The following is a 25,041-nucleotide window of genomic DNA, read 5'->3' on the forward strand; positions in this document are numbered from 1 at the left end:
AAATATCTAGAACAGCTTCTTGGTGTTTACAAGAGTACAAGGCTGTTCCAAGATCACAGTTAAGGCTTTGAAGCGGCAGCCTCACTAAAGCAATTCTCTATTATTACATAAAATCATATTCCTTTCTGACTTCACCGCCCCTTACAACCAGTTAACTACTTCCCTCTCTCAAGCTAAAGAAAACCTTTATTACCATAACCACCAGCTTCATTTCAACTAGGGCGTAGAAATCTCAGAACGGGGAACTGAGAGCCTCCTTCAAACCCTGGAGAAGAGGCTGATCATCAACTCATTTGCCTTTTTTCCCTCTCCCTCTAAATCCAAAGGGTGGCGCTGTCCCCTCTCCTCCCCCACACACACCACGCGCGCGTGGAGGTCTATTTGCCTCGTCTGACCCGCGGGGAAGGTCCGCTTGCGCCCTGCGACGGGTGACTTGGCTTCCCCGCGCTTCTCTCCCAACAGCCCACCCAGGTTCGCACTCGAGGGCGCCCGCTCCTCTCCTTAGTGGCTCTCTCTCAGAAACTCTGGACATAGGTGGGACGGCTCAGAAAGTCCCTGAATGCTGGTATTCTGGCTGAGTCTTCGACCCAACAACTGAGAAACGAATAAAGAGAAGCGTCACGACCCCTAGCACTAACCGGAGTTCCGCGACTTCTACCACCTGAACGCATAAGTTAACCAACCGACTTACACAATTGACTGGACTCAGCAGCCGCTGTGAAACGCAAGGGGGCGCCCACAGCGAGCACCACCGGGGCTTCCCGCCCCGCCAGGCCGGCCTGCTTGCGTCAGGGGTCACGTGCCGTACCTCCCTTTCCCTACCGGCAACCGGGCGCTTCCCTCTTCCGGAAGTCGCTCCCATCCGCGCCGGACTCCTCCCACCACCAGCGACGTCAAACTGAGCTCCTACCACTGCTCTGCCTCCGCCTCCAGACGCGGGGAGGGCCGTCGTTTTCTTACAATAAATCCTGCCGCTTCCGGGTCCTTAAAACAGTACAGGCGACGGTTTTGAAGCTACTTACTGGGCAGGCCTCGGATGCGCGTGAGTAGAGTTTGAGAGGCCAGAGGCTGGCTATCTGGAGGCCGCCCCAGCAGAGGCCTTTCCCCCTATCCGCAACTCGTGCTGCACTTGGTTCCGCCGAGACCCACGACGGTTCCGCCCCCTTCTTCCTTGTCATTGATGTTGTTGTTCTTGTCAGTGCCGCAGCCCCGACCGCCGGGAGCTCGAACCCGAGCCGGGGCCGCCCGGGCGGCGCGGCGGCGGCGGCGGCAGCGGCTGCGGCTGCAGCGGCTGCGACGGCTGCGGGGGCTGCTCCGGGGACTGCGGGGGCGGCCGGGAGCCGGCAGCCGGCGGCGGGGCCGGATGGCTCTGTGCGGGCAGGCGGCGGGCGCCGCGTCGCTGCCCAGCGAGCTGATCGTGCACATCTTCTCCTTCCTGCCTGCGCCCGACCGCCTGCGGGCTTCGGCCTCTTGCTCGCACTGGCGTGAGTGCCTCTTCTACCCGGCTCTCTGGCCCCAGCTCCGCATCTGCCTCCGGGTTTCACCCGCGGAGCAGCCTCGGCTCGAATTCCTCATGCGCAAGTGCGGCTGGTTCGTGCGAGAGCTGCGCGTTGAGTTCGCCGCCGAGAATTACCTGAGCGGAGGCGGCGGCCCAGGCGACGGAGGCGGCGCGGATCCTGGGACTGGCGGGGAAGAAGTCGAGGCACTGCAGCTCTCAACCCGTTGGCTGGAAGTGCTGCGCACCTACTTGGAGCTGGTGCTGTGCGTGCTGGTCAGCATCCGGAACAACAGGTAGGCTCGTCCTAGCCTCTCCATCCACCCTTCTTTTCCCCCTCCCCCTCTCTCTCAGGGCTCAGAATCGCCTCCTTCCTCTCACCCCGAAATAGATTCAGAGCGGATACGCCTGGCCCGCTTCAGCGTTGCATTTTTCAGTGACCGGGGGTGTCAATTCTAACCCGACGATTTCCTTGAGGCAGGAGGGCATAACGGGAATCATCATAATTTATAAACAGTGAGGTACTTGATGTTTATTAGACATCACTCCTGGCGCCTTTCAGGCAATGTCTCATTCATCCTTTCAGTAGCGATGCTATAGAGCTGACAGACGCCGTCGTTCCTCATTTTACAGATGGGAAAGCTGAAGCTTGGACGGTGAGGCCTGTGGGTCTTGGGAGAAACAAAACATGATTTGGTTTTTCTGACTTTGGACCTGTTCATTCAAAATAGATAGCTCGTGGGGGGGGCGGGGAGAGGAGTAGGTATGCCACTGGTGTCTCATAGTTAGAAGACTCTCCCTGAAAGAAATCTTTGACAGCCATTTTCTTTCCGGAAATAGTTTTGATTAACTGCCAGGCACAAAGAGTAGGAGGAGTGCTTGTTAAACCTAGGGATTAGGGAAGAGCCTGATCATCGGGGTTGGAAGTCCCGCCCCTGGCACCTCCTGACTCAGTTTGTCTTCAGTGATTCACCTAAAAGTAGCACAATACAGCATGGTGGTTGCCTGTATTGGGCGAACTGGCCCGATGTCTGCAAATGATAAGCATGTAACTGTCCTGGTTTTGCAACAGGACTTTACTGTAATTCTAGGACTAACTTCTTATGTTCTGACAGATTATCCTAATCAATATTTCCTTTTATTTCTCGATTACCCTCGCCAAAAGCCTATTAATTTTGATTTTCTGTATCTGGAGATTCTAAAACCTTAGAATTTAACTGTGAGTTGAAACAAAGTTCAAAGGGTCGAAAAGGAGCAGCGTATATAGTAATAATAGTTTAACAGTTTACAAGTACTTTCATATATGCTATCTTACTTGATCCTTTCAATGACCCTGTGAATTAGGTAGCACAGCTATTATTATCCCTGTTTTATATAGAGGAAACTGACAGTTAACAGGGTCAAGTGATATGCACATTGTCATACAGCATTGTTTTTCTCCAAGAGCGGTGTCCTTACTATTGCAGTTAATATAGCATGTTGAACATCATGCATTATGTTCAGGGTCGAGAGAAAGTCCTGGTTTAATGCTAAGCTGTGTGTGTGTGTGTGTGTTTCCCCTAAAATTCTGTCTAAATCAAAAGCTCCAAGTTGTATCTGGAGCATGGTTTCAATATTCCAGTGGCCTGTGTATTTCCCTAGCTTTTCACACCAAACCATTCCATTTCCTTACTTCGATTTTATGTAGTAAGAGAGGCCTTTTGAAGCTATAAGTTGGTCTTGACCAGGTTGGAGACTCTTTGTCACAGTTGAATGTATGGCTAGAGGACCACCTGACCCAGAAGTTGAAATGATTCAGTCAGTAAGCATTTAGACGGATGAGGCCAAGAGTGGGGGTGAATTCAGCAAGTTCCAAATAGAGTTTTCTGTTCTGAGATCCGATCGCACTTCTAAACAATCATCCAAAAAAAATGCATGCCTTTGGTCTTAGAACATCTCTTGCACAGTACCTTTTAAGTGTTTTAATAACTGATTGGTTGGTTGAATGGATGGATAACTTTATGTAGGCAAAATAATGGTATACCATATTTTCTCTTTGTTTAATTTTTCTCTCCCTTCCTCCCTTACCACTTTTTTTCAGCTTTATTGAGGTATAATTGAGGTATAATAAAAGTATACCTTCCACTTTTATTAGCATCCAGCTTACCTGTTTATAAGGCCACCCCATGCCTGTCCTTCTGAGTCAGCTATCACTTCTATATGAATACAATACACTATCATTCTGCTTTTAAGGTTTCTTGTCATTTACTGTAAGGATGGTGCTGCTTATTATGCCGCTTTGGTAGCAAATTCATTGTCTAAAACTAAAGTGTAGTGTGATTACATGTATTATTTCTACTAATGATATTTCAAAGGGTTTTTTAAAATTATCTTTATGTGTTTGGAAATAAGTTAATCTCATCTTTATTTTGGAAATGTCCTGAGATACTCTAGTAATATTGGAAGTATTAATATGAATGTTAAAAACATCAATGGAACAAGTTTTCATGAAATTTCAACAAATTTGAAAATATTTTAAACCAAGTTGTTCATTTGGTAACTCGGGTAAATTCTGTTATTTCCTTCCATAATCACTTTCACTGCAGAGTGAGGTTCAGTGAGAACCCAAAACAACTTCATTTAGTGTTTTTTGGTTTTCGAAAAACAAAATTTAATTACTAATGAGAAGAATGAATATTTGACATTATTCTTTACATTTCTGTGTTAAATTTACAGTAGTTTTCTTTTATTATTTCTGCAATTTTATAAGTAGAAAAGGGGGGTATGAAACCTACCAGATCACAAGCTTTATGCTTCTTGGCCTTCTGCTGAATCCTTTATATAGTTCCTATAATTCAGCCTCTTATTTTGCTGTGTTCCAGTTATTTTCATGTCCCTTAGGAAAAGAACTGAAACTATAACCTGGAATTATGGGAACTTTTCAAGGGGACTGTTCTGAAAAGATACCTAGCATTTTGTTTTGCTTGATTTCTGGGCTTCATATGCACATGTGCTATAGCCACCTTACTGATATCTTAGGTTTTAGGAACAACTGATGAGGATCAGAGAAATACAAAAATGCCTCTCAAAGGGTAAAACACAGTCTCCCAGTTTTCGGAGCTCCTTTCTTTACAGGGGGCTAGGATACCTGCCTTCCTGACGAACAGTAAGAACAGAAATACAATATGTATTCATTCAACTGTATTATAAGTTAAGTAGGCTGAATTTATTCTGCAGTTGCCCTACGAAAAATTGTACTTAGAAGTTCAAAACAACAAATTTAGATATGCAATTTTAGGATTTAATCTGCTTGTCAAGTCAAGTACTGCCTATTTAAATACTGTATCTCAAACTCCATAGAAAAAATGAGAGTTCATGGGCAATAAGGTTTATAATAGCTAATAGACTCAGTTCTTAAAAATGCTTATTCTTAAACAGTAGGCGAAAGTACATTGTCATCATCTGGTTTATGCTTTTACATAAGTTTTTTTTAGGTGAAATCCTAGGTTGGGACAGTACTTTTTTTTTTTTTTTTAAGATGGATACTACAGTAGGTGAAGAGAGATTTTATATAGGTTGATTTTCCTTTTAAAATTCTGGGTTACAACTCTGAGATGTATGTAGGTTGACCATTTCATGCCAGCTTATATTCCCTATTAGTGGTAGAAAGTCTATTAATAATTCTTAGATTTGGTCTAGGTGATTTGACATGTTCAGTAGAGGGTAGTCTTACCTTTTATGCATCTTAAAATCGATGTAAGTGTTTTTGGACATTTCACATTACTATCTAAAATAATAAGAAATGCCTTGAAGATATTATCACCAGAACCCCTAGGCCTTGTTTTTCTTGAAATATTTTTTCCCCATCATAGTGTAATAAATATAAATAATAATAGTAGTTCAGTTTTTAGAGCTTAAAGAAGCCTATTTACAGAAAAAAATGTATTAAAATATATAGGGACTCTGACCAGTCTACCAAGAGGTGGTTGCCTGTACAGAAGAGAGATGAGATGATGCAGACACAACAGACTCCTTAAAATTGACAAATTAAAGTGGTTCCACAGAAATACTTCAAGGTCATTGAGAAGGGTGGAGACTCTAACCTGGGAATGTTGCTGAGAGGAATTAGGGGACTTTCTAGTCCATACGTACATTCTTAACAATGATCTAGAACTGATAGATGAAAGATGGGAAATAAAGTAAAACTCAACTAAAGATGGTCACAGTAAAATTTTTTTGCCCCTGTTAAATGAAGCTGCCCAGCAGCTTTTGAGCGGTGTGATTAATTATTTCCATTTTAATGTGTTCTAAAGCAGCTTCAGAAGAGTTCACCCAACTTGACCAATGTATATAGGACCTAAGATGATAGTTAAAAAAAAAAAATCTGTTTTTTTTTTTTCCTCTAAATATTGAGAGCCTAGTATGTGAAACAGTGAAGACAGCCTCCCCATTCCTATGGAGTCAACATTCTAGAGGAAGAAGACAGAAAGAAACAAGTAAACAAATGAAAGAAAATTTATTTAGACTGTGAAAATAAAAGAGGACTATGTAATAGTGATTAGGCGGTGATATCAAATAGAGTGGTGAAGGAAAACCTCCTGGGAAAAAGACATTTGAGCTGCAGCAATTAATGATGAAGAGTTACACTCTTAAGATCTGAGCAAATAGCATTACAAGCATAAAAAACAGTAAGCACTAAGGCCTTAGACCAGACAAATTTTGGCTGTTGGAGCACTAAGAAAATATGCCAGGACCATGCGATTGAGGGTAAGAGTAATATCATGATGAGCTCTAAGATGTAGAGGGAGGAACGAATGGGGTAGGTTATGTGGACTTGGGAATGAAATTTAGACTATATTCTAAGAAGTCATTGAAAAACTTTTAAAGGCAAGAGTAATAGGAACTAATTTGCATTTTAAGACAATTATTCTGGTTCTGTATAATGAGTGAATTACAAGAGGGAGCAAGAGAGAAAGCAGAGAGGCCGGTTGGAAAGCTGTTGCAATAATCTAGGCAAGAGGTGATGGAGACAGTGGAGATGAAGAAAAGTGGATGGATTTGGAATGTGTTTTGGAAGTAGAGCCAAGAGGACTAACTAATGGATGCAGATAAAAAGAAGAATCAAATATTTTTCATCATTTCTCTGTAAGACTCAAGTTTTTTTGTTCTTAGTACTGTTAAAGTTATCTTTTAATAGCATGTTTAATAGCAACTTCAAACATCGGTCTTATTTTAAATAATCTTTTGTGTGTAACCTCTGGGATTTGAAGAGGATGATAATTCTGTGAGGGTAATTGAGTAAGTGAATTTGTAAAGCTAATTCTGAGAAATCGCTTATAGTTCATGAATCCTAATCAAACTATAAGGAATAAATACTACTATAAGCTGGTGACATTTCTGGTCTCTAAAACTGTGCTGTCCAGTATGGTAGCCAGTAGCCACATTTAGCTATTTCAGTTTTAATTAAGTAACTAAGATTAAAGATTTAGTCACACTAGCCATATTTCAAGTGCTCCATAGTCATATGTGGCTAGTGACTACCATATTGGACAGCATAGAATAGAGCATTCCCATCATGGCAGGAAGTTCTGTTGGAGAACATTTCTCTAAGGAGTTTGGTTTTTTGTTTGTTTGATTTAGCTGTGGTCATTCATCAGCATTTGCGAGAAGAGGAAATATGTTATCAAAAAGTGTTATGTGGATATAAACACACTTAATATTGAACATGAACTAAACAAGAATAGAATTAACCTGAAAGCATTTCATGCAGTGAGGTAGATTATTTTAGCTTTTATCAGTTTAGAAAAAGGAAAAATTAAATGTGTTTTATAAGCTACTTTACAGCATTATGAAAGGTTTTATTTTTTTAAGAGTATCTTTTTAAAGCACCAAGTTTTTATGTATTCCCTTTTCATAGGTAATTAGACTAAGCTGTATTGACTGTGATTTCAGGCTGTTTTGCCAGTGATGATACTGTTAGATCAAAGAAATAATTTTGGACCCTCCAAAATAAAAGGAAACACTAAAGTTACCGCCACAGATAAAGTTCCCCAGTTCTGAACAACAGAAGAGAGAAAAATCTGGTCATCATAACCAAGACATCAGAAGCCTTTGGGTCCTCAATTGTACTAAACAGTCCAACAGAAATACCATAAAAAGATGAAAGGTTTTCAGCCCTCCACAGTTAGACCTTGAGGAATATTTTTTAGATTCATAGGTAGTTAAGATTGTTTTCCAAGAATTGCTCGAACTAACCCATTGAATCTCTACATGTAGGTTTTTATAAAAGGCTATAAAAAATAGTGATGGTTGCTTGATTCACAGAGAAATCTTAGTACATCTCCGAAAACAAGATGTAGAAGAGGTCAGGCAGGTAAGGGGGAAGGCGATGTGGAAATCAGTAGGCCCTTACTAGGCTCTTGTAAAGACTTTGACTTTTACTCTAAGTGTAGTGAGGAGCCATGAAAGGGTTTTGAGTTGAGGAGTGACATGATCTAATATTTCAAAAGGAACATTCTAGCCACTGTGTTGAGAATAGTTTGCAGCAAGATACAAGCGTAGAAGCAATGAGCTGGGTTAGGAGACTTTTGCATTAATCCAGGCAAGAGATGATGATGGCATGGAATAGGGTGGGAGCAGTGAAAGTAATGACTAGTATGATTATGTATATATTTTTATCTGGAGGCTTTCTAGAAGTACAGCATAAGTATAAAAGATTAGATATAATTGTTCAGCTAAAATTACAATGTCCTTTTAATTGCTGTTCCCTAAATATATCTAAAACTATTTTTCTGTTGGCTGTTTTTGTTCATTTCGTTTTCTTTTGGTGTTAATGATTTGTGCTCTTTAAAAAAAAAAAAGAAAGCCTAGGGTTTGGACAGTTTTATTTTCTGAAGATGGCGTATCTTTGATATTTAGCTCCTTTACCACCAAGTACTTGAAGCACTGCTCTGTTTGTATAGGTTTTATATAAATTTCAATCAGTTTGTTGAATTGCCCCAGAAACTTCCTGCAGTCACTTGGAATTTTCCTTTCCCACTTTTCTCCTCTTTCACTTTCCTGCTTCAGGCAAATCTATTACTGCTTGGAATTTGCCTAAGCGTTGCCCTCATATGAACTATGGGTTCAAGATGGTAAGGCTAAGTGGAAAAGAAGAAGCAGGTGGTACTCTGCACAAGGACTCTTCCTCCTTTTTGCCCCCAAATCACTGATCTCATTAGCTATACCACTAGGCCCAGGTAAATCTATTTTTCTATCCAGACACTCATCATGTGTACTCTTCTTCTATTACATCTTTTCAAGTGGACAAGGAAAAGGGAGGAGGCCAGAGTTGAGCTACATTTTAACCTGGTTTGTTATTCAGATGTTGCTAATAACTTCGAAAATGAATCTCACTCATAGAAACCTCAAAAGGAAATTTTGATCCAAGGCAAAGAAGAAAGGTAGTGAATTGAGGCCAAAGACTTTGATCTTCTGTAGTTTAGACCCACCTTCTCAAGCTACACACCCTCTCCAAACAAAAGTCATATTAGAATCACCACCAGGATCACAGGCTCCGTAAGTCCTAGTCATATTGCCAGTACGACAGAGAGCTGAGTAGGTGTGTTCCTGACAGCCCTTAAAATCCTATGCTGGTTTTCCCAGAGAAACAGAGTATTCAACAACTGTATGATGTAGGCACCATTATTACCCGTTTTACAGATGGTAAAACTTGAGTCACAGAGTAGTTGAATAAACTTGTCAGTTACACAATTAGAGAAATGACTGCCTTGTTTTCTAACTTTTAATGAAATTTTCAAACACAAAAACTAGACACAATGAACAGATTTAATAATTTAAAGATTTTTCCACATTTGCTTTTTCTATATTTACTGAAGTGTTTTAAAACAAATCCAGCATCTCGATGTTATTTTACACTCCACACTTCAGTGTAAAGCTCTGAAAATTATGGACATTTTTATTTATACCACATTGCCATTAATATATTTAACAAAATTATTAATAATTCCTTAGTCTCACCTGATTTTCTTTAAATGAGTCTTTTTAAAACCTTTATTTCCATTCCAAGAGTCTGAACTTATGTACACTTGAAATGTACCTGCCATAGCTCTTCGCATCATTGGCACACAATGCATATTTTAATAAATGAGCAAAGAGTAGGAGGGCAGTCTGTAGGCTAAGTTTCTAAGTTGTTATTGCTTAATGATCAGATTTAGCTCTGGATCTGGAACTGATGACTTTTTAAAATAGGATTTAAAAAGAATGCAGTTAAGTTAAAATTCATTCTCTTCTGGCAATAGTATGGCTTTTTGCATGTTTTAGAAAGATTGATTATCAAACACTTTATGATTTTATGTTCTTTCACAACACATCTTAGAATTTGCAAAGAGACTAGTAAGTAGATTGTATCCTATTAATATTACCATAGGAACAGAGCTAAATTAATTTGAAGAATTAAGATGAAAGAAAAACTTTCTAACCAACTGTAATGTTACATGTCTTTTGAACAATTATATGTTGTGGACATTATGCAGGAAAGAACCCTGTTTGCTTCCTTAGTTCACATGCTCATTCAACAATAAATGAATGAATAAAGTAAATAAAACTCAGGTCACAGATTTCATCTTTTGAAAAAAAGGGATTATGTGGCACAATTCCTTTGTTACTAGTATAGTCTCCTGGCCTCAAAATGAGACATCTGTTTATTGCCGTGGTTCAGTAAGTTCTGTTCTAGTGTTGTTGCCTAGATGTTCTTTTCAGCCCCATTTTTATCATCTGAAATAATAATGAGCCACCTGGGGGCTATATGCAGTTTCTTTGGCTTCACCATAGGATCTGTAATTTCATTTCAACATGATATATCTGAAAGTTGCCCTTGAGTTGTCAGTGTTTTTTCCGAAGTACCTAAATTTTTTTCCCACAAATGTTTGTCATATACTACTCCAAAACATAACATTTATAATTTTTCAAGTAACATTTAATAAGACCACTGTATTCAAGGACATGTTTTAATTACAGGAAACAACATGAACTAAGTGGGAGTTGGAACCCAGTTTCTCTGCCTAGCTCTGCTCTAAAGTTTCCTCATCTATAAAGAGAAATTGTTGAGTTGGATGATGCCACAAATCATTCCAGCTTAAAGTATGTCTGTGATTATATTTGTAAGGAAAGTTTGTGTGTGTATTGGTTCTACTGTAACAAGATTATTAACATTCTATTGATGCAAATAGAATTTTTGTTAAATTGCCCTTTAGTGGCATGTTTCTAACATTGCTGTGGTATTTAAAACTGTTGTGTAGCTGAAAGTAAAACAAATCTTCTATAGAGTCCCCTCATATTAAATTATTAAATTTTACTAATATGCAGGTCATTAATTTTTAAATGATTTTAATGTGAATTAAGTTCTTATAAAGGTGATAAGTTATCTAAAGCTACTTTAAATGTCTTTTCTGAATTGCCAAAAAGTATGTGTTTGTAAAAATACAGTATCTTAAAAATACAGAAAAAATAAAGTAAAAAGTTCACCAGAGATAATCGCTGGTAAAATTTGATGTGTCTTTTTGCAAAATAGGAATAATAATTTGCATGTGGTTTTCCATTAATATTGTATCTTGGCATTTTTTCACATCATCAAAAATCCTATTATGCATTACTCACCTGCTAGAAATGTCAAAATCCAGAACCCTGACTACATCAACTGCTGACAAAGATATGGATCAACAGGAGCTCTCATTCATTGCTGGAAGGAATAGCAAAATAGTGCATTTACTATGGAAAATAATTTGGCAGTTTCTTATAAAACTAAACATACTCTTATAATACGATCTATCAATCATGCTCCTTGGTATTTATCCAAAGAAGCTGAAAATGTATATCCTCACTAAAACCTGCTTGCAGACTTTTATAGCAGCTTTAGTCATAATTGCAGAATTGGAAACAACCAAGATGTCTTTCAGTAGGCGAATGGGTATGCTAACTTTGGTACATCCAACCAGTGGAATTACTATTCAGTGCTAAAAAGAAAAGAGCTATGAAAAAGAGCCATAAAAAGATATGGAGGAAACTTAAATGCATATTACAGGGTGAAAGAAGGAAATCTGAAAAGGCTACACATACTGTATTATTTCAACTATATGAGATACTACGAAAAACAGATATGGAGACAACAAAAAGATCAGTGGTTGCCAGAGGTGAGTAGGCAAGAGAGATGATAGAGCACAGAGGATTTTAGGGCAGTGAAAAACTCTGTGATATTATAATGATGGATATATGTCATTATACATTGGTCCAGATCCACAGAATGTACCATAAGGTAAATTATGGACTTTGGGTGATTATGATGTGTCATTGTAGGTTTATACTTGATAATAAATGTATCATTCTGGTGAGTAATGTTGTTAATGGGGCGGGGGGATATATAATGGATAGGGAGTAAGTGAGAAATCTCTATCTTCCTCTCAGTTTTGTTGTAAACCTAAAACTGCTCTAAAAAAAATGAAGTCATTTAAAAATTGTATCATGATAATATGTATATTGGTTATACAGTATTTAAAGTAAATGTTAATTTTTTACACCCTTTTTATATTTTCAGTTACATTGAGCTCATATTTTTTTAATATCCTGGCCATCAAGGAAAACTAAACAATTTGCATAAATAATCTATCAATTTCCTCTTCCCCTCATCTTTTTGTTTATTTTTGTTGTTGTAATTTTGTGGGATTTTCTAAGTTGAGGTATATAATTGACATATGACATATTTCAGGTATATAACATAATGATTCAATACTTATATATGTTGCAAAATGATCACACTAAATCCAGTGAATCCCCTCTCCCCGTCTTAAACCTAGTGTTTCATTTCTGTGGTCCCTATAAGGCAATAAATCTCACTTGGAAAGCATATCTTCCCTTCTCCCCCCAACTTATGTTGTAAATCATTTGTAGAGAAATGTTACTGACAATGATGTATTATACATGTAAACATGATAAAGAAAAAAATTTAAATGATAATATATATCATTGTATGTATATACTATATGCATGTGTATGTATATGTATATTCATATATATATATGACAATTGATTTTAAAGTTTATAAGAGAGAAGCAAAAGATTCAGAATAACCAACATAATATTGAAAGAGAACAATAAAGTCAGAGGACAGACACTACCTGGCTTCAAGAGTTACTGTAAAGCTATAATAATTAAGACAGTGTGCTATTGGCTGCAGAATAGACAATAGGTGGAAGAGAATAGAGAGCCTAGAAATTGAACTACATAAATATAGTCAACTGATTTTTGACAAAGGAGCAAAGGCAATACAGTGGAGAAATGTTAGTCATTTCAGCAAATAGTTTTAGGACAACAGGACATCCACATGGGAAAAAAGTGAATCTAGACACCGACTTTATACCCTTCACAAAAATTAACTCAAATTAGATCACAGACCTTAATGTAAAACGCAGAACTATAAAACTCCTAGAAGACAAATAACATAGGAAAAAATCTAGATAATCTAGAGTTTAGTGATGACTTTTTTAGATATAACACCAAAGGCACAATCCATGAAAAAAAGAATTGATCAACTAGACTTTATTAAAATTGAAAATTCCAGTTCTGAAGGACACTGTTAAGAAATAAGAGAAGCCACAGACTTGAAGAAAATATTTGCAAAGGACAAATATAATAAAGGACTATTAACTAAAATAAACAAAAAGTCTATTAAACCCTATTTAAAAAGTGGGCCAAAGACCTGAACAGACCTCTCATTAAAGAAGGTATATAGATGGCAAATAAGCATTTGAGAAGATGCTCCACATCATATGTCATTAGAGAGATGCAAAATAAAACAACAGTGAGACAGCACGATACACCTATTAGAATGGCCAAAATCTAAAATACAGACACCACCAAGTGCTAGCAAAGATGTGGACCAACAGAATTTTAATTTATTGCTGGCCTGAATGCAAAATTATGCAGCCATTTTGAAAGACAGTTTGGCGGTTTCTTACAAAACTAACTCTACTCCATATGATCCAAAAATCATGCTCCTTGATGTTTACCCAAAGGAGTTGAAAACTTTTTTGCCCACACAAAACCCTGCACACAGATGTTTATAGCAGCTTTATTCTTAATTGCCAAAATTAAAAACAACCAAAATGTTCTTCACTAAATGAATGGATAAATAATCTGTGGTACATCCAGACAGTGCAATACTATTCAGTGTTAAGATATGAACTATCAAGCCAGGTAAAGACAAGGAAGAACTTTGAAAGCGTATTATAGAGTGAAAGAAGCCAATCTGAAAAGGCTTAATACTGTACCATTCCAACTACATGACATCTGGAAAAGGCAAAACTATGGAAACAATAAAAAGTTCAGTGATTGCCAAGAGTTAGCGCTAGAAAAAAAGTGAGCTATCAAGCCATGAAAAGACATGGAGGAAACAAATGCATATTACTAAGTGAAAAAAGTCAATTTGAAAAGACTACATTCCCAACAAGGAGTATAAAAGTTCTAATTGCTGTACATCCTTGACAACACTTAATATTATCAGACTTTTTAATTTTAATTTTAGATATTCTATTGTGTGAGAGTGGTATCTCATTGAGGTTTTAATTTGCATTTCCCTAATGAATAATCAGGGTGAGCATCTTTCCATGTGTAATTTGCCTTTTGTATATCTTCCTTGATACAGTGCCCAAATCTTTTGCCCATATTTTCACTGGCTGCTTTGTCTTATTAAGTTGTGAGAGTTTCATTATATATTTTGAATACAGGTTTTGTTAAATTAGATTTATGTCCTACAAATATTTTCTTTAGCCCGTTTCTTGCCTTTTCATTTTAACTATTTTTTCAAAAGCATAAGGTGTTTATTTTAATGAAAACCAATTTATCAATTTTTTTAATGACATGCTTTTTGTGTCCTATCTAAAAAGTATTTGTCAGACATGGTTCCATAGTATAGTGGTTAGCACATCTGCTTTACATGCAGAAGGTCCTGGGTTTGCGCTCCAGTGGAGCCACGGTCCATGGTCTGCGGCCATGCCACCCTGAACAAGCACGATGTCTGATCTCGGAAGCTAAGCAGTGTCGGGCCTGGTTAGTACTTGGATAGGAGACCACTTCAAAGACTAGGTGCTATAGGCATAAATAATAAATAAATAAATAAAGTATTTGCCTAACCCAAAATCGCAATGTTTTTCTCCTGTGTTTTCTTAAGCAGTATTATAGTTTTAGCTGTTAAGTTTAGGTTTATGATCCATTTCAAGTTAATTTTTCTGGATTGTGTGAGCTAAGTATCCAATTATCCTCCCACCATTTTAAAGACTATCCTTTTTACATTGGATTGATATTCCAAATTTGTCAAATGTGCTGATTTTCATTTTATATTCTTTATCTTATACAAAATTAAACATGTGGATACAGTGACGATATATGTATGCATGGGTCTAGTCTGGATTCTCTGCTCTGTTCCATTGCTCTGTGTCTGTGTTCAAGCCAGTACCACCTGTTTATAATCTGTTGGTTCAAGTCTTGAAGTCAGATAGTGTACGTAATCTAACTTTGTGCTTTTCAAAATTGTTTTGGCTATTCTAACTCATTTGCTTTCTCTTATAAATTTTAGAAAAGGCCTGCTGGATGTGTTGAATCTATTGATAATTTGACATGATAACAATATTCAATCTTCCAATAAACAGTATATTTATCCATTTCTCTAGGTCTTTTTTGATGTCTCTTAACAGTTTTTGTAGTTTTCAGTGTATAGGGCCTGTACTTTTGTTAGATTTATTCCTAAGCATTTCATATTTTTGATGCTATTATAAATAGTACTGTTTTTTAAATTTCAATTTCTAAATGTTAATTGTTAGTTTATAGAATACAGTTGATATTTACATACTGACCTTGTATTCTGTGACCTTACTAATAAACTAACTTATTCACATTCTAGTAACTTTTTTTTAGATTCGTTAGAATTAGTTCAGAGTCATTTTTCCTTCTTATGTCTGGTCATTTTGGATGCCAGACATTGTTATTTGTACATTATTGAGTCTTGTATTTTTTAATTATCATTATTCTTTAAAGAGTATTGGGCTTTGATCTGCCACATAGTTAATTTATGTATAATTAATTTGATCCTTTGAACTTTACCTTTAAGCTTTATTAGGCAGATCCAAAATACCCTTTATCTAGGGCTAAGTAATCTCTACGAAGGCATGGCTTTTCTGAGAACTCTACCCGATGTCCCTCTGTTTACAAGATCTAACTCTGGCTGGTGGGAACATAAACTCTTCCCAACACTGTGTGTGCTCTACTACTTTCCAGTAGTACTTTATCCAGCCTTGTACAGTTTCACCCCACACATGTGCACATCATTACTCAGCGAATGACTGGATTAATGTCCTGATAAACCCTTCTGCAAATTGGTAGAGCTCTCTGTGCAGCTCCCTTGTCTCTGATACTCTGCCCTGCAAATTCTAACCACGTTGGATTCCCCAAAATCTCTGTCTCTTCAACTTAGACCACTGGTCTCTGTTTGCGTACCCCCACCCTGTGATGTAGAATGGAAACTCTAGGCCATTATCTGAGACAGTGATGGTGCGCATCTCATTTTTTTTCCATCTTTCAGCAAATCACAGTTCTATATTGTTTATTGTACAATATCTGAAAACAGTTGTTTCATAGGTTTTGTCCAGTTTTCTAGTTGTTTACAGTGGGAGGGTAGTTCTCATGGCTGTTTAATCTTTTGTGGAAGAAGTAAAAATTTCTCATATCTTTTAATACCATAAGGACAATGTAATGGATATGTAATAGTAACTAATGGAAGCTGGATTGAAAGGGAAAAAATATTGAGATTGTATGACTTGTATAGGACTCTCCTTTGAATATTATTAGAATTGAATGTGATACCTTTTTTTTACTTTATATGTAAACTCATTCTCCAAAAATAAATATTCATTCTTTTAGGAGTCCTTAAATTTATCATTCTTTCTAGAAGAGATTATTACAAGCACATAATCTCTCTATAGTTCATAAATATAGCGGCAACTTTAGAAAAAAGAAAAGGTAAAAGGGAAGATACTTCAAAAGCAATCATAGAGTAACATTTCCTTTAGAGTTTGATGTGGCAGCCATCCTCTCAAGAACAATTTTATATCCTTTTATTAAAATGGAGAAAAACGCTGCTTTTAAGTTGATATCATCCTTTGAAATATTTTTAAGAATACAGTTTTTCTGGTAGCCACATGGAAATTGGCTAGATTTACAAGAAAAAACCTTAGATTATTTCTATTTGTAATTCTAATATTTTCCTTGACATGATCTACATTGGCTATTTTATATAAACCTTTTCCCATTTACCAGTTGGATTCTTAATGTTTTTGCTTTTGATTTACGTGCAGTTCTTTTATATATAAAAGATAACTAAGATTTGTTACAAATGTTTTTTTCACTGCTCTTTTTAGTGAAGTGTGCTATTGAATATCAAGTTTTTCATTTTTGTATAGTCAAAATTTTATTTCTGATTTATTCCATTATTTCTAAGCTTAGAAAGTCTTATCCCTCAGAAATTAGATAAAAATTTATTGCACTTTCATACCACTTCTACTTTGATTTGATTTTTTTTAATATGTAATAATATCTGCAGATTGTTTTGATCTGTTGAGTCAGAATTGGCTCTAATTTAATTTTTGTCTGAAACTGCTAATCACTTGTCTCATTAAATATCCCTTTGCCTTCTCTGTTGATTTGTAATACCTTCTTTATCATTTATTAAACTCTTTCATGTAACAATATTTTTGGCTGTTTGTTCTAGCCCATTGATTTGTCTTCCTGTTTTTCTAATATCATTACTGATTTTGATGCTGTGGCTGCATAGTATGCTTTACTATCTGGTATGGAAGGTCCTTCATCCTTCCCTGTCCTCCTAATCAGAAGCTATTTGCACTCTTTTTCTCTGCCTCTCTACTGGAGGCTTTTATGTATTCTCAAGTCTTTCCATCTCTCCTTTTCACAGGAAATTTTTTTAAGATTTGTCTGTATCCACTATCTTTGCTCACATCCAATCTTACCTCTTCTCATCACACCACAAAACAACTTCCGTTCTGTTCACCATGCTGCTAAGCCCAATGGCCTCAGAGTAGTATTTGATGCTGCCATTGATCACTTTATTCTTTGTGAAACAGTTATCCCTTGGTTTCTGTGATTTCCAAACTGCTGACTTTTCTCAAACTTCTAACCTCTTCTTTGCAGCCTCATGCTTATCTAAATTAAATATTGAAGCTCCTCACAACTTTTTGCCTGCTTTTCTTCTCATTTATACTCTTACCCTAAGCCCCATTGCCCCAACTCATGACTTCAGTTGTCATCCAGATAACTGCTCAGCTCCAGACCTGGAATTGCCTACTTAACATATTAACTTGACTATCTTAAATTCACCTCAAGTTCAATATATGCAAAATAGAGTTCATAATCTAAATATTTTTTTACTTCACTACCACTCCCATCCCCTGAAAAAGCCCTAATTAATTTCTAACTCATTTCTAAGACTCCCTGTCTCAATGAAAAGCTCTACCTTCCATGCAGTTCTACAACTCAGAAAATTTAGGACTTGTTCTTGACTACTGTCTCCCTCATTCCATATAGCTAATCCAGCACCCCTTCCTGTCCATTTTAGCTCCTAAATATAGCTTTTAAACTGTTCATTTTCTTCACCTCTACCACCAAAAACCCAGTTCAAGCTACCGTTATCTCTCATCTCTGTTACTAAAATACTTTCTAACGGGTCTCCTCACTTTGACTCCTTCTTCCAGGTTGCTTTAATGCTACAACATTTTCCAGACACAAATTTAATGTTATTCCCTGCTTAAAACCATTTTGGGGCTCTTTTTTTGAAGACAAAAACCAAAATGTTTTATTTATCATAGAACTTTAGCTCTACATTCTCATTTCATTTTATATTCACTCTTTCTACTCTGGATTCCTTTCAGTGTCTCAAGCTCACTCTTGAAGCTCCCTGCAACTTCAAGGGCCCTACACATGCTTTTCCTTTTTCCTATAATGCTCTCTCCTTACCCTCCTCCTCCTGGTTAACTCCCCTGTATCTTTAAGGCCCCCTTTTAATCTTTATTTAGAGAAACCTTTTCTGACTTACACAGTGTCAAATACCCCATAATATGCACTTGATCACTGTCTTGTCTCTAGTAGAGCACACAGTGCCTGGCATTTAGTAGGCTCTCAGATAATTTTTTGTTGAATGAATAAATTAATTAATGATTAATCTTCAGGGTAGATTTTAGCATCATCAGGCTTTTTAGTGAAACTAAGGTTATTAATTTAGGAAAATGTGATGTACTATTAAGAAATGTTATTTTTCTATACTTAAATCTTTTACCGCTCTTATGATACACATTTCTTATTAAAGTTATCGAAAGTTTTGTTTTATAAGTAATATCTCTAATAGATTATTATTGGCATTTATGCCTTTTTTATATATCCAGTTTTTAGTTTTCTCCTACTTTAGAATTTTAATATTAGAAAAGTATGTGTTTTGTAACAAAAATTATCTCAAACTGAAAGATTTTTATATTGCTTTTTACTTGTCTTGATTATAAGCTATATACTTGATCATAAAACTGGGGAAGTTTCTCTAGATTTTAGTCAAAGAATATTTCTTAATGAGAAGATACCCCACCCTTGAGCATTTAACACATAGTGACAAAGTTAACTGGTTTGGGAAATTTTTATATTATAATAAACATCTATGTAAAACTTAGCTTACACAGCTCTTTCATATGTTACTTGTTATCTATTCATCTCTAAACCCTTTAAATACAACTTTCCATTTTTAAGCAGTATATCTTATAAACTTTATATTAAAGTAGGTATTATTACTGATAAAGAATTGAGTCCTCAGGGATATTAAGAGACTTTTCTGTGGTTATTAAAATACTGAGTTTCTGAAATAATTACTTCCCAGTCCTCATTCTGTAAAGTTTATGCTGTTTCTTCTGCATCATGTTACTTGTCATTGTATGTGAAAAGCAATCTGAAAGTACTTAATTGGATTCTAAGTAAGTTATAAGGTAAAAACTTTTCTCAAATATCCCTTCTGATTTTTATTTTTAATATTTATATTTTCATGTATTATTTAGACAATCATTTTAAATTATTTTTTTAATAGGAACCTTCAGAAATTTAGCCTTTTTGGAGACATAAGCATTCTACAGCAGCAAGGAAATTTGTCAAATACATACCTCAGCAAAGTGGACCCTGATGGCAAAAAAATTAAGCAGTAAGTTATATAGTACGTGGAAAAGGGCTTATATTAGTAATAATTTTACGTTTTTTTCTGAGAAATTGTAAGATACAATCAGAAGAGTAATGTTTTCTTTTTTTCCTAAAAAGAACATGTCCTGGAAATGTCTTAACTGTGAAGTACAGTGATCAGTATATGCCATTCTGTGTCATAAATCTTTAAGACAAATCACAGAATTTTCTGGGTAATTAATTGCTTTTTAAAACTATTATTTCTGTGCTTGCCTTTGTTAGAACACAAATTGTATATCATCAGTCTTTTCTACCATCCTGGTGTAAAATGCTGCTTTCTTTGGATGGAGAACATGTTTCTATTAGGTTTATAGTACAGCTATATGTTGAATATATATGTTTCATACCTTATTATATTTTAATGTGAATTTTAATGGTATTTATGATAATAAGGTGCGTTGGATAGAAATTAACTAGAGAAAATGGATCTCAATATTGCATGCCATTTCGTTGCCTATTTTCAAAAGTCAGTGTTAAAAGATTAAAGCTAAAATGTTAACAGGATTGTTGTGGCATGTGGTTTCCTTACAGAATTCAGCAGCTGTTTGAAGAAATACTGAGTAATAGTAGGCAACTGAAGTGGCTATCCTGTGGGTTTATGCTGGAAATAGTAACCCCAACATCACTGTCATCTCTCTCAAACTCTATTGCCAACACCATGGAGCACCTGAGTTTACTGGACAACAATATTCCTGGTAACAGCACCCTTATCACTGCAGTGGAACTGGAGCGATTTGTGAATCTGCGCTCACTTGCCCTGGATTTCTGTGATTTTACAGCTGAGATGGCAAGAGTCTTAACCGATAACAACCATGTGCCTTTGCAGCGACTGTCTCTCCTGGTCCACAATGTTTCCGTGATGCACAAGTCTCTGGACAACATGCCAAATGATGAGCATTGGAAAGCCTTGTCACGGAAGAGCACCGGCCTTCGGGTCTATATAATGGCTTTTGATATCAAGAGTGAAGATATGTTAAAGATTCTGAAACCCAGTATACCACTAGAGAGGATTCATTTTGATAGCTATATCACTTGTGTTTCGGGGGCTATTGTCGATCTTATATCCAGGCAGTATGACAAGTTCCTCACTCATTTTATATTAATGAATGATGTGATTGACACGTCTGGTTTCCCAGATCTTAGTGACAACCGAAACGAAGATCCGTTGGTTTTATTAGCATGGAGGTGCACAAAGCTCTCTCTTCTGGCAATTCACGGTAGGTGATTTTTGTTCACTATAATCTGATATTAATATTAAACCTAAAACATTTCATGCTAATAAAAAGATAGCACTGGCACTTACAGTTTCAAGAAATCTTATTACAAATTTATATGCAAATGTTTATACTTTAATATAAAGTTTATAAGATATACCGCTTAAAAATGGAAAGTTGTATTTCTACCCCAAGAGTTCTTGGAGTTCTCTGTTACTTTTTTCTTCCACCATGTGATTGATGGCATTTCACAAAAATGACATTTGAAATGAATTTATCTAAGAAAACATATGTATTTACCTACAGTAGACATATTTCCTCTAATCACAGATCTCTTAACACAGAAGGAAGAGAAAGTATGATTTCTTTCATGCTCGCTGTCTCGTTCTAGATTCTAGGTTTCAACGTATTAATTTATATAACCTTTTTTTTAAATGCTGGCTCCGTAGATTGGGCATATGCTTATTTCATAGTGGAGCCTTTCACCTTAATGTGATCTATTCTCATTGGGAGAGAGTTGCAATTCTGACAAATTAAAAGAGCATTTTACTTCCTTTTTTTTTTTGGTACTTAGAAGACATTTACAAGATATAAAATAGAAAGTCTCTATGAACATCTTAAACTCTATTAGCTCTGTTACATTATTTTTTAAATTATTTTTTAGCTCACATTCGTGTCTTGCTTTTCAAGTTTTGCTTTATAATTTGGTCAGCCAGCACTGGTAGTAGCAAAGAATAGACCAATTATCAAGTTAATAATACAATGAGGATTTTGTATAGGATAAAGAAATGTCATGTTATTCAAAAGTTAATTTAACCCAGTCTTTTTAAAGCTTTTTTCTTTTAAGAAATAAGATGTTACATACAGCTAAAGCCCCTCCATTCATTCCCCTTTATTCCTTCCCAGAGGTAGTTATTATTCTGAAGTTAGTATATGTCATTCCATGACTGTTCTGTATTTTACGTATTTGCTACTGAGAATTAACAATTTATCTTTAAAGTTTAAGGTGTCACTTTATAACTTTGGACTATGAATTATTTTTCACTAATGAAAAATACCAATTTACTATGGATTGTTAATGGATACACATATATGAAATTTTAAATTGGTTCTTTATGATACATTACTATCCAAAGCTATAAAAGTATACTTTAATTTCACTAAATGCTGTGATATCAAAAAGGGGTTACAGAACCTTCCAGTTCACTAACCATAGTGATGTTCTTGGAGACAATATCAAACTCTTAGTCTTTTCTGTTTTTTCTGGCCTTAATATATTTTTAAAGGAAAAGGACCAAAGCGGTAATTGAGATACAAATTTGTGGAAAAGACTAGCTTAACAAATAGACAAAATAAAAATACAAGGGAATGACAGTGCTTGTCTTTTGCTTATTTTTAAGGTTACACAGTGTGGGCACACAACCTCATTGCCATTGCTCGTCTTCGTGGCTCTGATCTAAAAGTACTTGAAGTCACTGAAGAAAGCATTGACTTTGACCAAGGTGAACTGGCCGACCAGGATGTGGATCCAGTGCATAACCTTATTGAGCAGGTATCCCTGGGCCTGGGTCAACCTTGGCATGCAGTCATGGACATCGAATCACTCAGTGTCTTCACTGAACCAAATCGTCATTTTTACAGAGAGATGCAAAGCTTCAGCGAAGACATTTAGCTTTTTTTAAATGTACAATTCCTGTGGTTACATATGCAAGTAGGGTCCTATTATGTTTTTTTCAGTAGTGTGAATTAATCCCATTGTGCTGTGTGTAATCAGTATTAGCTTCATAGAATTATATATGTATATTCTACTTCTTGATCAAAGAACGTAGTCGGGTATTGGTTTAGAAGTTCAGAGTGACAATGTATAGGGTTTTCACGGTTAATGGACTTGTTACCAAACCTTAAGAATATACACCCGAAGGATGTCTGAGGTTGCTGGCTAACTTTATTTTCCACTGAGTTTCTCTGCCTTTTTGATGTTTTTATTCTTTGTTTGTCAGAGTTCAGAACTCAGGAGCCAAAATATTTTTATACATATATAGATATATATCCATAGCCTGGTGGATTTGTATGCAATGCACTGCATTCACGCTTTCTAATAGCATTTCATTAATTTTCATTTGAAATGGAAGGGAGGATAATATCTCAAATGAGTTATCTTGAACAGAAAAGCCAAGACTTTAACTTTCATTACATATATAAAATTGATATCACCAATTCCTATTCTGAATTTTGTATAGTACTAGGTTAGTTAGAACATTGCTTAACCCTTTTTTTTTAATGCATTTACATAAACAAATACTCAGATTGTTGGATTTTTTAATACTATATCTGACATAATTTTATTCATCAATTACATTATACATTCAAGTTAGCTTTTTAGCCCAGATTTCAAATAGTGGAGGAAGAAAACTATATTGCAGGGTAAAACCTCCTAAAAGAAAATCGAAAACAGAGTCGTAAACACATATACTTGCAAACAAACATTAGTCGTGAAATCCCTAGCAACAAGTCACTGGATTTTTCTCTGTCAGCGCGCGTGTCAGCTGCCAAAGAATAGACTTTACTGAAGAAGTGCCCACATGCTGGCAGGGGCCGGCCCACTCTGGCCAGCCAGATACTGCTAGATTGTAATATTTAAGGTCGAATTTCGACCTGTGGTACACAGCTGTGCTGTGGCTCAGTCAGCAACCTCAGAACTCTGAAAAAAAAAAAAAGAAAAAAAAAACCATGCACCTGTTTCACTGTGAATAGTGAATGTAAAGGAAGAAAGGAAAAACTGAAAGCTTGTTCTATCACAGGTATGAGCTGCTATGATACATGAAGAACATTCCATGAAGTATGTTTTAAAACCTTGTTATATCTGAGAGGCTTTAAAAGCCGATTTAACTGTTTCAGGGCAACCGCGGTACAGACGTGGTCTCTGTGAGACTTCCACCTGACCCCAGTTTTAAGTGGTACGAATGTTGTGCATTTAATGTTAAAGGACAGTCTGCAATAATAAAGTAAGTAGCCAACGTGGGTGCCCAGCAGTGCTGAGACCTGGCTGCTCTATTGTAAGCTTTGGAAACACAATTTATGCAACAGATGTCCAGATATGATTCTATTTATGGAAAAAGTTTATATGTGTTTTACAAATGGTTTTACCATCTTATATTAAAATGACCTTTTGACAGGTGTGCACTGTTTTGTCTCCAGTGAGCACATACCATGCGGATTTTATATGTACATCAGTAGTGTGAATCCACTGGCACAGTGTGTGTAAATGCCAGATGTGGTGAGATTTTATCTTATAGATGTGATCAGATAAAATAACTCCTGACAGAAACTGTAAGGAAACCAGCTGAATGTTTGACCTGATGACTGATGTTATATGGTTTATGTTAAATGTATATTCTTTTAATCAATGAATAAAGCATTAAAAAGTGATCATTGAAATATATTTTATTGTATATGAAGCATGAAAACTTCTAGTGTTACATAAACTGCAATAATCCTTATATTGTGTATAATCATATGTTAGCTCCTATTGTCATCTAGGTAGCAAAGCTTAAATTTGAGAATATGTCATAAAAAGTCAAGCTAAATAGTTTGAAGAGCTTTAATTTTTTTTAACTCACTTTGGCAAAATGCAAGCTTAAAAGCAAACAATAGACTAGTTAGCACAAAATCCAAGTGTGGTATTCATTTAGAATACTTTATTGATACAGTAAAACTTAATTTATAGACTCTAAGAACTTCTTATTTTTTAAAATTCCTATGATGGATACAAAAATACTTAAGCGTGCCAGTACGAAATAGTTCATAAACCCCTACGTTGCTTTAGTTTGGCTTTGCCATCTCCATTCTTCGTCGTTCAGACAAATAATTGCCATTTATGAGAAAGAAAAATGGCTTCATTTCCTTCTTCCATCTTTCCTTAATCATTCTAGACACTGCCTCTTCTAGGCGCACAGCCTCATCTTGGAATAATCTGGTGTTCACAAAGAACTGTCATTCATCCTGCCTACTGCTTCCTCTTTAGAC

The 25,041-nt window shown here is 36.3% G+C and overlaps 1 protein-coding gene across 1 annotated transcript; it reads left to right on the forward strand.

Moving 5' to 3' along the window:
- Positions 1-846: 846 nt before the first annotated feature.
- FBXO33 (F-box protein 33) lies at positions 847-24,444 on the forward strand. Its single transcript, XM_039856767.1, has 4 exons — positions 847-1,791; positions 19,656-19,766; positions 20,333-21,018; positions 22,416-24,444. The coding sequence occupies exons 1-4, from the start codon at positions 1,181-1,183 to the stop codon at positions 22,685-22,687; spliced, it is 1,680 nt and encodes a 559-aa protein (XP_039712701.1). The 5' UTR covers positions 847-1,180; the 3' UTR covers positions 22,688-24,444.
- The last annotated feature ends 597 nt before the right edge of the window (positions 24,445-25,041 follow it).

Source organism: Pteropus medius, unplaced genomic scaffold (assembly GCF_902729225.1).
Source record: "Pteropus medius unplaced genomic scaffold, Ma_sr-lr_union100, whole genome shotgun sequence".
Classification (NCBI taxonomy): domain Eukaryota; kingdom Metazoa; phylum Chordata; class Mammalia; order Chiroptera; family Pteropodidae; genus Pteropus; species Pteropus medius.